This window comes from Oncorhynchus keta, chromosome 7, assembly GCF_023373465.1.
Source record: "Oncorhynchus keta strain PuntledgeMale-10-30-2019 chromosome 7, Oket_V2, whole genome shotgun sequence".
Classification (NCBI taxonomy): Eukaryota; Metazoa; Chordata; class Actinopteri; order Salmoniformes; family Salmonidae; genus Oncorhynchus; species Oncorhynchus keta.
This window is the reverse complement of record NC_068427.1, coordinates 45,340,707-45,353,495: the sequence shown is the minus strand read 5'-3', so window position 1 is coordinate 45,353,495 and position 12,789 is coordinate 45,340,707. Positions and strand designations below refer to the sequence as shown.

At 42.1% G+C, this 12,789-nt stretch overlaps 1 protein-coding gene and 1 long non-coding RNA gene across 2 annotated transcripts; both read left to right on the top strand.

Annotated features, from left to right (window-relative positions):
* Nucleotides 1-5,121: 5,121 nt before the first annotated feature.
* Nucleotides 5,122-6,302, top strand: LOC118377535 (trace amine-associated receptor 13c-like). The gene has a single exon (XM_035764460.2). The coding sequence runs from the start codon at nt 5,178-5,180 to the stop codon at nt 6,138-6,140; it is 963 nt and encodes a 320-aa protein (XP_035620353.1). The 5' UTR covers nt 5,122-5,177; the 3' UTR covers nt 6,141-6,302.
* Nucleotides 6,303-9,483: 3,181 nt separating this feature from the next.
* Nucleotides 9,484-11,056, top strand: LOC118377537 (uncharacterized). The gene is made up of 2 exons (XR_004824264.2): nt 9,484-10,300; nt 10,449-11,056. It is a non-coding gene; the product is annotated as an uncharacterized LOC118377537 (long non-coding RNA).
* Nucleotides 11,057-12,789: the final 1,733 nt, after the last annotated feature.

The window sequence follows — 12,789 nt, the reverse complement described above, 5'->3', positions numbered from 1 at the left end:
CTTTACGATGATAGATCAAGCTTCTATCAAGTTGTCTTGAGGACCGAAGGAACCACCTTCGTAAATGTTCACAATGGTGGAAAAACTGTTGCACGTGTTTCATCATATCAAGCACCTTAATCCAATCTCGACACTTGAAGCTAACAGGCACAAAATAGTTCACCTCTGTGCAAGCGTTAGAAATTACATACGAACCAACAGACTTGGAGGCATTTGCACTATTGAATTCAGAACAACCTAAAATTGTCATTCAAATAGCTTTCAAATCATCTCGCCCGCAGACTTCCTCCTCCAGTGCGTACCCAGGCTGGGATGTTTGATCTGACATAGAGCAAGTCCTATCCTTAGCCATTCTCTGGTGCAAAATGCAGGAAAAAAACACCCAGTTTTTGTCAGAAAAAGGTTGTTGAGACAGCTGTGTGTGAAAATCTTCACGGTTGAATTGCCCGGTTGGAAAATGTAACCCATACGGCCTTCACTCATATCAATCCAACCATTAAAACAATCAGGTGCATCACAAAAAATGTCATCAATGGTTTTGTAATTGTGGCCCAGACAAGGAAGGACACAATACACCTAGAATTGGTCGAGGTGACATGTTTTCTAGAGTATTCTGTGGTTTATCTCTCTTGAGGTTTCTTGTCACTCAGAGTGCTTCCAAGACAAGTCTAACACTTACTTATACTCAGGCAGACCTAAACAAAATGAATTTTTCATTCTACAAGTGGTCACAAGCTCACTACACAGCAGCTCCATAAGTTCACTACAAAAATGTACAACTGTTTCAAATGTTCAAACACATTGTCTTTAAGTTCAAGGTCACTACACGACACATCAATCACCAGGCCATTACTTTTTTATCTCAGACATGTTCTTTACTTAAAAAAACAGCTGCACTATCAAGTTACGTAAGCACACCCTAAATGTGACTCACCACCTGGATTCGATCTTATGTAGCAACATTTGAATTTCTGTTTTTTACATTGGATAAAAGTAGAGACTTAGAGCTACAAAATGGTATATCATACATTGCATTTGAGGAAACAATGAGAAAGTAATTCTGCTTTGAAATTTGATGAACTTGTAAACTCACTTTTGAGAAAACCGTCTTTGAATGTTTTGGTACTACTATTGGAGAGCCCTTTGTCTACACCCATTCACACTCTCTTAACAAGAATTTAAGCTTTCTGCCCATATAAAACACTTATATGTACCAAAACAAAATCCCCACTAAAAACCATGTTGTTGGCACATTATGCTAATTGAGTAACAACTGTCCCGTAGACGGGACACCAATCCCTACTAACAGATCTTTGTCGCTCCATGCCCCCCCTGCTGGAGTCTGCATCGTGTCTGCCAGAACGTCGGGAGCACCACCTCCCCTGAGGTGATCTAGGCGCTCTTCCGACCGACGTCCCTCTAGGCCCCCGCCCTAGCATCAGGTCCACTTCTTATCCCCAGGGCAGCCTAGCTCCCAAGCATATGAACTCCAGAGTGCACAGGCCACGACACCAAGGTCTGCACTCTCCTCAGCCAGCTCCTTGACTAGCCAGAGTTTAGGAGACTCCTGCTCCAGTCGTGGAGCCAGAGCCAGCTGCTGCCATGGGGCATCTTCTGCTTACCGTTGCGGAGTCGTCTTCTTCTCCCAGTGGGGCAGAAGCTCGGGTGCCCGAAGTCCGACTGTCTGCTACCCTGGAACCTTCAGCCACAAACACTCCACCTGGTCTCCCTCAGGAACCCAGCACAGCTCCTGGAACAGAGCCCTCACTGAATTGGTTGCCCGCTCCTTGGATGGAGCCACAGCCAGCAGCTACTGCAGAGTTCAAGTACAGACCCCACCTGCTAGCTCCGTGATAGTTCCGGCAAAAGGGTCCTGCTACCACCAGACCTCGCCTCAGGGGACCTGCCAGACATCACCCCGGGAGACCCACCAGAAGTCACCCCTGATGTCTCCCCTGATGTAGTTGTCCAATTATTTTCCTTCCCGGGAGGGCTAGAGTCCCTGTCCCACCCGGCAGGGTTAGATATACAGTTCTGGGACTACCTGGCAGGTGTAAAGTGACCAGGCTTTGAGTGTCCTGCCCCTCAAGTAGGTCCAGTGTATCATGCCTTCATGGTAGGTTCAGAGCTCACTTCCTTCCCAGTAGTGTTACAGTTCCCTTCCTTCCCTGTAGGGTCAGAGTTCCCTTCATTCCTTGTAGGGTGAGAGTTCCCTTCCTTCCCGGTTACCTGCCTTCCCAGTAGGCCAAGTATGTTTTGACCCTTAAGTAGGTCTAGTGTATCCTGCCTTGCTGCACAGTCTGCAGGTCTGAAGTCTCCTGTCCTTAGTTATAGGCAGTTGCCTATGCCACCAGGTTTAGAGCCTCCTGCCTTACTAGGAGCCAAGTTTGTTGTACTCACAATCTGCAGACATAGTCATCCTACAGCTACGTATCCCACCATGCTTAGAGCTGCTAAGCCACAAATGACCTGTACTAGGTTCTCAGTCCTCAGCCTTCGTCAGCCCTCAATCCTTAGCACTAGGTCATTGGTCTCTTACTGCACTCGGTCATTGGCCTCCAGCTGCACAAGGTCATTGGTCTCCAGCTGGACTAGGTCATTGGTCTCCAGCTGGACTAGGTCATTGGTCTCCAGCTACACTAGGTCATTGGCCTCAAGCTGCACAAGGTCATTGGTCTCCAGCTGGACTAGGTCATTGGTCTCCAGCTGCACTAGGTCATTGGTCTCCAGCTGCACTAGGTCATTGGTCTCCAGCTGCACTAGGTCATTGGTCTCCAACTGCACTAGGTCATTGGTCTCCAGCTGCACTAGGTCATTGGCCTCAAGCTGCACAAGGTCATTGGTCTCCAGCTGGACTAGGTCATTGGCCTCCAGCTGCACTAGGTCATTGGTCTCCAGCTGCACTAGGTCATTGGTCTCCAACTGCACTAGGTCATTGGTCTCCAGCTGCACTAGGTCATTGGCCTCAAGCTGCACAAGGTCATTGGTCTCCAGCTGGACTAGGTCATTGGCCTCCAGCTGCACTAGGTCATTGGTCTCCAGCTGCACTAGGTCATTGGTCTCCAGCTACACTAGGTCATTGGTCTCCAGCTACACTAGGTCATTGGTCTCCAGCTGCACTAGGTCATTGGTCTCCAGCTACACTAGGTTATTGGTCTCCATCTACACTAGGTCATTGGTCTCCAGCTGGACTAGGTCATTGGTCTCCAGCTGCACTAGGTCATTGGTCTCAAGCTGCACAAGGTCATTGGTCTCCAGCTGGACTAGGTCATTGGCCTCCAGCTGCACTAGGTCATTGGTCTCCAGCTGCACTAGGTCATTGGTCTCCAGCTACAATAGGTCATTGGTCTCCAGCTGCACTAGGTCCTTGGCCTCAAGCTGCACAAGGTCATTGGTCTCCAGCTGGACTAGGTCATTGGCCTCCAGCTGCACTAGGTCATTGGTCTCCAGCTGGACAAGGTCATTGGTCTCCAGCTACACTAGGTTATTGGTCTCCATCTACACTAGGTCATTGGTCTCCAGCTGGACTAGGTCATTGGTCTCCAGCTGGACAAGGTCATTGGTCTCCAGCTACACCAGGTCATTGTTCTCCATCTACACTAGGTCATTGGTCTCCAGCTGGACTAGGTCATTGGTCTCCAGCTGCACTAGGTCATTGGTCTCCAGCTGCACTGTGTTCTCTGTTTGTCTGTTGCCAGTTTTGTCTTGTTTGTCAAATCAACCAACATTTTTGTGTCTCTCTTTTACAAGTCTCTTTTTCTCGTCCTCCTGGTTTTGAACCTTGCCTGTCCTGACTCTGAGCCCACTTTTGCCTGACCACTCTGCCTGTCCTGACTCTGAGCCTGCATGCCTGACCACTCTGCATGGCTCTGACCCTGAGCCCGCATGCCTGACCACTCTGCCTGTCCTGACCCTGAGCCTGCATGCCTGACCACTCTGCCTGTCCTGACTCTGAGCCTGCATGCCTGACCACTCTGCCTGTCCTGACTCTGAGCCTGCATGCCTGACCACTCTGCCTGTCCTGACTCTGAGCCTGCATGCCTGACCACTCTGCCTGTCCTGACTCTGAGCCTGCATACCTACCACTCTGCATGTCCTGACTCTGAGCCAGCATGCCTGACCACTCTGCCTGTCTTGACTCTGAGCCTGCATGCCTGACCACTCTGCATGGCTCTGACCCTGAGCCTGCCTGCCTGACCACTCTGCATGTCTCTGACCCTGAGCCCGCCTGCCTGACCAATCTGCATGCCCCTGACCCTGCCTGCCTGACCACTCTGCAAGCCCCTGACCATGAGCCTGTCTGCCAACCTGTACCTTTGCCCCACCTCGGCGTACCCTGACCCTGACTGTCATCAGGTACCGTTGTCCCACCTCTGGTTTACTGACCCCTGCCTGCCTTGACCTGTCTATTGCCTGCCCCTGTTGGATTATGAAACCATTGTTAATTCGACGTTGTCTGCATCTGGGTCTTAACTTCATACCTGATACACTTTACCCCTTCCTACATACAAACTACCTTGAATAACATGTATAGCGACTCAGTACCGGTACCCCTGCACACGGCCTCGTTATTGTTATCTTATAGTGTTACTTTTTATTGTATTTTTTACTTTAGTTTATTTAGTAAATATTTTTCTTAACTATTTCTTGAACTGCATTGTTGGTTAAGGGCTTGAAAGTAAGCATTTCACGGTATGGTGCATGTGACAAATACAATTTTATTTGATTTGAGTTATCCTCTTTCCCTGTAAACTATAATTTGAGTGACCAAAACATCACCCATGCTATATGTTCTCCATTAAAATGCTCATTTGAGAAAATGTACATTTTATCTCATCTCTAACTATCAGTAAGGCTTCTAACTATCAGTAAGGCTGAAGGACAGGCTAGGTGGGCAGAGAAACATCCAATCCTGTCACACATTACATCATGCTTTCACAACTGATTTGTTTTTCCAACCGTTTTTTTATTTCTGTGCATAGTGTTTGTGTGCGTGCATGCGTGCGTGCGTGTGTGTATGTGTGTGTGTGCAGAGAGACTCCGGGAGGGTGGTGTCTGTCAGTGAATCAGGGATAAATAGAGAGGCAGAGCTCCTAGTTGGTCAGAAGGCGGACCTGACAGGGTCACACACAGGACCAAGAAGGAGCAGGACCTCAGCATTTGACCCTTTATTACAAATGGAGAAACATGAAGATATTCAATACTGTTTTCAAGACAGAAACTCTTCCTGCAGAAAGGCTTTGCTATCGACATCTATCTACATAACACTGTACATCTTCTTCTCATTGATTTCAGCAGTTACAGTATTTTTGAATGTACTGGTGATCATCTCCATCTCTCACTTCAAGCAGCTCCACACTACAACCAACCTGCTCATCCTCTCTCTGGCTGTGTCAGATCTCCTGGTGGGACTGATTGTGATACCAGTAATGACTGTAGCAATAATGGAATCATGCTGGGGTTTTGGAGAATATTTCTGTGTGTTTCAATTCTACATTGCTTTTTTATGTACTTCTTTATCTCTGGGAAATTTGGTCTTGATATCTATTGACCGCTATGTTGCTGTGTGTGATCCCTTATTGTACCACTCTAAAATAACAATAACAAGAATGATGTGTTGTATATCCATTACCTGGTGCTGTTGTATCATATACCGAGCTGCTATTATAAAAAACATAGTAAATGTACAGGTACCTAGTAGGTGTTTGGATGAATGTTTTATTGTTGAAGGGTTTATGGGGGATAACATAATTGACCTTGTAATTACAATGGTTGTCCCGTGCTCTATTATTATAACACTTTATTTGAAAATCTTTGTGGTGGCCAGATCACAGGCCAGAAAGGTATTTTCAAAAGAGGCTGCCAGTGTGTCTGGTGTTAAAACTGTACAGGCAAATAAGTCTGAGAGGAAAGCATCAAAAACTCTGTCTATTGTTGTTATCAACTATTTCATTTGTTGGATTCCACCTCTATTTATTTTTTTCTGTTTTTCTTTTTTAATTGACCATTTATCGTCATTCATCATCGGTTTTCTGCCACTTGTTAATTCCTTAATTAATCCAATAATTTATGCTTTCTTTTATCCATGGTTCAAAGTAACAGCTAAACATATTTTAACTCTGAAGTTAAGGCGTTCATAAATTAGTTCCTATGTTTTTATTCCATAGTTTGAGAAACAGCTTTGATAAAGTTATGTTATACAATTTCTTGTAATTGCTTCTTTCATGTAACAATACACTTAATTTTGTTCTACAATTGTTATAATGATTTATTTAATGTAACAATAAACTGACATTACTTGTCTCAGTGTCACAGATACATGTGGTGTTGATACAGAAGAATTTGGCTGGATTGGAGTGAAATGACTTGGAGAATGCATAAAAAGGCTTAAGCTTGTTTTATAAAATACATTGTAGTCATTTTGGGCAGTATATTCCAAATACCAAAGCCTGTGGTTGTATTCTAATAGTACATTTTGAGGACGTCATGATTCTATATCTTGTTTAACATCACCCTCTAGTGGCTCAATAGGGACACAACGCCTTCAACAAGTGTGAAGTTTAAATGAACAATACTGCATGATATCAGATAACGTCCAAGACTCTCAATGGTGTATTGTGTAAGTAGTTGAATGTAAAATGCAAGAATATGAAATTATGTGTAATACTTTATAATAATTCAGTTATAAACCATTTGTAAGACATTTACAGTTTGATCACTATTTATTATTAGTTCCACATTTGCTAAATGTTAATCACCTGGGTATTATGACATGTATAAATAACTACTATATGCAGTAATGATTAAACACAACAGTGCAGGAGACCACAGCAGACACTTCAACCTCAACATACTGGGTATGAACACTACCACTACTCTCACTACATCACTGCTGCCAGGTCACATAAGAGAAGTTCTCTCAGATGCTATTTACTCTGAATTAATATAGAGATTGGTTTTCACGCTAAATAATTTAAAAATAATTTATAATGGATTAGTAAATAGTTTATATATTTATCATTACTTCCATGTTTGTTTTAGCAAGCCAGTTATTCACACATTTATAAACAACTTTTATAGTATGTAATAGTGATTTATAAGATTACTCTTAATATGTTTAATAAATGTCCTTATAAACCATTTAATAATCATTAGTAAAGTTGTTTTGCAGTTCCTAATCTAAAGTGAAGACTATTCATACTTTCTTAATACTTTATAAATGTTTTGAACAGTGACCAGTGTAATTGATCACAAAAAGATGGACATACTATTGGTAGACATCCCAGCAGTACCTGATGCTCCTTAAGATCTCAAAATGACCTAGAACGTATCAATGGTTAAACAATAAGCACACAACACAGAGGATGTTAAAGGAAGTATATTGAACCTTATATTAAAAAACAGTCACACTGTTATGGTAGTGTGCTGAAGTAGTAACATGTTTTGTCTGAAAATGCTAACATTCGTGTTTGTTGGCAGTGACTTTCAAAACCAAAGTGTGGATTGCAGTCACTCATTAGAGCAGTTCATAGACTGATTACAGGGTAATGGAACCAATATCTAAATACATAATTTAACTGAACATTATGTTTAAAGGGTTACCACCTCTAATACACTACAAGTGAAGTTGTCCAAATACGTATGACATCTTCAACTGGGAGAATAATATAATAATAATAATAATAATATAATAGATACATCAGTTGTTTTCTTTACGAAACGGTAAAACAGATAGGCAAGAAAAACCAAATGAAAGGGGACATTGTATAATGTCGCCTTATATGAAACATTTGATCTCAAATCCCTTTTTTTTTGTTTTCCAGCAGAGTGAAACAAAGAGGACATTGATTGCTTTCAGTTTGTGCAATGGCCAGAAGATGGCAGTATAAATCAAAATCTGTGACAGGAATAACCTGATTTCCACTAAGTTGTACAAAACATTTCTATGACAGACAGACAAGGTGAATCCAGATAAAAGCTATGATTCCTTATTGATATCACTTGTTAAATCCACTTAAATCAGTGTGTAGATGAAGGGGAGGAGAAATGTTAAAGAAGGATTAGAAAGCCTTGAGACAATAGAGACATGGATTGTGTATGTGTGCTATTCAGTGGGCGAATAGGCAAGACAAAATAAGTGCCTTTGAATGGGGTAAGGTAGTAGGTGATAGGTGCACCGGTTTGAGTGTGTCAAGAACTGCAACGCTGCTGGGTGTTTCACGATGAACAGTTTCCCGTGTGTATCAACAATGGTCCACCACCCAAAGAACATCCAGCCAACCTGACACAGCTGTGCGAGGCATTGAAGTCAACATGGGCCAGCATCCCTGTGGAAAACTTTCGACACCTTGTAGAGTCCATGCCCAATGAATTGAGGCTGTTCTGAGGGCAACTCATTATTAGGAAGGGGTTCTTAATGTACATCTACCTGAATTATATGTACATCTACCTCAATTACCTCATACTCATGCACATCGACTCGGTACTGGTAGCCTGTGTATCACAGGTGGTTCCTTCATTGGGGAGGACTGGCTTGTGGGAATGGCTGGAGCGGTATAAATAGACCCGTATAAAATACATCAAAAACATGGTTTCCAGGTGTTTGATGCCATTCCATTTACTCCGTTCCAGCCATTATTATGAGCCGTCCTTCCCTCAGCAGCCTCCACTGCCTGTGTATATATTCAAGTTATTGTTACTGCTGTATTTATTCCTCATGTTATTATGTTTCTATTATTCTCTCTACATTGACGGGAAGTAAGGAAACATGTCACTGTTAGTCTACACCTATGATTTTATTTATTTAATTTGATTAGGCTAATAGAAATCCTCTATTTTATTTAAGGATTTTTAATTAGAGCATCACTTTTTATTTTTTATTTATTATTGGTTAATGTCAAAGTCATTGTATCTTTCAAAATGCAAAGTGCTGGAGAACGGAGACAACATAACCAAAAATAGTTTTGGAGCTCACTGAGTGTACAAAACATTAGGAACACCTTCCTAATATCGAGATGCACCCCCTTTTGCCCCCAGAATGGCCTCAATTCATTGGGGGGAATGGACTCTACAAGGAGTCAAGTGTTCCACAGAGATGCTGGCCCATGTTGACTCCAATGCTTCCCATAGTTGTGTCAAGTCGGCTGGATGTCCTTTGGGTGGTGGACCAGTCTAGATACACACGGGAAACTGTTAAACATGAAAAACCTAGCAGCATTGCAGATTTTGACACAAACCGGTGTTCCTGGCACCTACTACCATACCCCATTGAAAGGCACTTAAAATGTGTATCTTGCCCATTCACCCTCTGAATGGTACACATAGACAATCCATGTCTCAATTTTTTCAAGACGTAAAAATCCTTCTTTAACCTCCCCTTCCTCTACAGTAATTGAAGTGGATTTAACAAGTGACATCAATAAGGGATCCTAGATTTCACTTGGATTCACCTGGTCTATGTCATGGAAAGTGCAATGTTTTGTATACTCAGTGTATATTATCCATGTCCTTGTTCAGCCATGACTCTGAGAAACATAGGATATTACAGTTCTTCAGGTTCCGTTGATAGGATAATCTCGAACAGAGTTTGTCCAGTTCAGTGGAGGCTCCTCAGAGGAGGAAGTGGAAGACCATCCTCCTCAGTGAATTTCATAAAAAAGAAAAATGGTAAAACATTACAAACTTACCCTTTTTAGATTAAACTATACTAAATATAATTGATTAAAACACTATTTTGCAAAGAAGGTCTACAGTAGCCTCAACAGTACTCTGTAGGGTAGCACCACAGTGTAGCCGGAGGACGGCTAGCTTTCTTCTTCCTCTGGGTACATTGACTTAAACACAAAACCTAGGAGGCTCATGGTTCTCACCTACTTACATACTCACACAGTAATGATTAACTTCCGGAGGATGTCCTCCAATCTATCAGAGCTCTTGCAGCATGAACTGACATGTTGTCCACCCAATCAAAATATCAGAGAATAAATCTAGTACTGAAAGCATACGTTACAGCTAGCTAGCACTGCAGTGCATAAAATGTGGTGAATAGTTGACTCAAAGAGAGAGAAAGAAAATAGTTGAACAGTTTTGAACAAATTCATTTCTTCACAAATTAAGGTGAAGCAAGAGAGAAATATAGAGTAAGAGACTGTCCATCTTTTCACTTTCAGTTTCGCTTACTTAGCTAGCAAATGCAGCTAGCTAGTTAGCCTACCAAAACATCCAGCACAAACAGAGGGATTCTATGTTAGCTAGCTGGATATGACTATCCAACACAACACTGGAACTCTTCCAAGTCAAGGTAAGTTTTCTGCTTACTGCCTGATTGTAGCAGGTTTACTAACCCGTTATATTAGCTATGCTGGCTATGACATTACTTTAGCTAATATTGTGACAACAATGTAGGCTGTGTGTGGCATTTTGTCTTTGAAATGTTTTTTTTTTGCCAGGTCACATACAGCTGATGTGTTGTGCATTGAAGTCCACAAGCAGAGGAGGGGAGCGCATGGTTTCGAGAAGGAATATAACGTGGCTGTGTGTTTACGTGTGATCAGGGGTGTATTCATTCCGCCGATTCTGTTGAAAAACGTTTCTTAAATGGAAGCAAACGGAACAAAACGGGGATAAACATACTTGAATTTGTCCGATAGAAACTCTTGTTTGCAACTGTTAGACTAATGAATACATCCTATATCAGCTTGATGCAGGCAAGAGTGTGCAAGGCGGTATTGAATTTCACTGTCTGACCATGTGTCAAATTGGTCTCAATGTCACGTGTGCACCTGCGTTGTAAACTTTCATTCATAGGCTAGGTTGTAGCGACCTCATGATGGTTATAGGGAACATTTGAGTATCATGTAGTAGCCTAAACCTGTCCATGTTACATTGAACTGGGTGAATGGAATATGAATGACAGTCATCCAATATGCTGTAATAGAAATAAGGCCATGGTCATGACATTTTTTGTCATCCCTCATCTTTAACTGCACTGACCTCCACTGGTCCAGTTTGTATTTTAGTGGTTGTACGTTCGCCAATAAAATGGAGGGTTTACTTACTCGTCGACGTAGTCACGTCAGGGGTCCAGCTCATTTTCCTCTTTTGCGCGGTTTCTTCCTCTTTCAAGTCACAGGGGTTAAGGCCTGGTCCAGAGTCAGCAGTATGTCCACTCTCCCGACTCGTTGAAGTAGAAATCGTCCGAATCGAGGTTAGTGATCCTGTTCTGATGCCCAGAAGCTATTTTCGTGTCATAAGAAAAGGAAAATATTATGTGAAAAAAAGTTAACATCAGTGTACAAAAACACAATATAGCTGAATTGGTGGATGTGTAGATTGCATCTCACATTCCAGTGTTGTAATTTGTAAACAAGGCTACATGCGATTTCTTTTAATGTGACTCCATGCAGCCAATGGCAATGTCTGCTTTAGGTATAATACTCGGAACCACTTGTGGATTTGACAGCTCTAATGCAGTTCCACCTCCGACACCGTCAAAACAGCAGCAATGTGTTGTGGATATGGGCACAATTTTCTAACATAGGTCTACAGTATTGCAACATGATTGTCTCACCTGGGCTTCAAAACCAAAAGGTTACGTGTCTTGATTGTCGACCAATGACCAGTCATCAGCATCAGCGCACAAAGGCAGCATGTCTGATCCAGATTAGTATCCACAAAGCATCTCAGAAAAGGTCCTAGGAATCCTGTTAGACATATTTGTTAACAATTTGACGCATGAAGTCAAATTCCCAATCTGGCCCTCAAACCATCACGGTCACCTCATAATCCCCAGTTTACAATTGGCTCATTCATCCCCCTCCTCTCCCCTGTAACTATTCCCCAGGTCGTTGCTGTAAATGAGAACGTGTTCTCAGTCAATTTACCTGGTAAAATAACTGAAAAATAAAGCAAAAGAAAAAAAATCACGTTGGGCATGCCTACAAATTGGGCAAATAAAGGCATCTAGGGTTTATGTTCACTTTGATTGTGTTCTAAGAAATGTATAGATCTTTCAAACATTGATTGCAACGTTGTATGCAACATTATCTGCAGGCGACTTGATACCTACTATGCTCTAAGCGATTTAGAGTTAAACAGGGGTAACGAGTGTATTGATATAGCGGTAATATTGTGAAAATTCCGCTTTTAAAAAACATCAAAATCTGTTTAAAAAATGTTATGCGTGCATATTAGGCAATAATTACGAGTAGGCAAAACAATTTTGTTAAGCGAAAATTATATCAAACGTTTAACCATTGTAACATTTAATGTACAGTCGTATGCACCTGTCTGAAGCCTGCTATGGAGTTCAAAGCTTGCGATGCCTCATCGCGACAATGTCAATGAGCTTCATCACTATCTTTCCTTTGCGGTACCTCAAAGTGTCATGATTACCATCTGAGATAAACGTTTCTGAGTTGATTTTAATCATTGTCTGAGCAGTGTCTTAATTAATATCCTAAAACCTACTCTGAGCTGGGAGTTTTGTTGTTGTCTTAAAACAGTTTTTTCATCCTAGGAGATTTTCTGAGATGATTTGTGGATAAAGCCGTTGTACTCCAGAGAAGTGACATGATACCCATAGTTGATTTTGGCTGCTAACATGATTGATTTTCATCAAAAAATTAATGTTGTAAAACTGAGTTCATTTTTTTATCCTCCATTTTGAAAATGCATAGCCGTTTATGGCTGTAGGCTTAATTACATTTTCTCAGCAATTGTCTGCGTGTGTGCTCGCATGCATGTGTGCGTGCACGGGGGTCTTGAGGTTTGAACCACTCAATTTTGGGA

Coding starts and splice junctions, on each gene's coding strand:
- LOC118377535 (XM_035764460.2), top strand. CDS start 5,178: ATGGAGAAACATGAAGATATTCAATACTGTTTTCAAGACAGAAACTCT.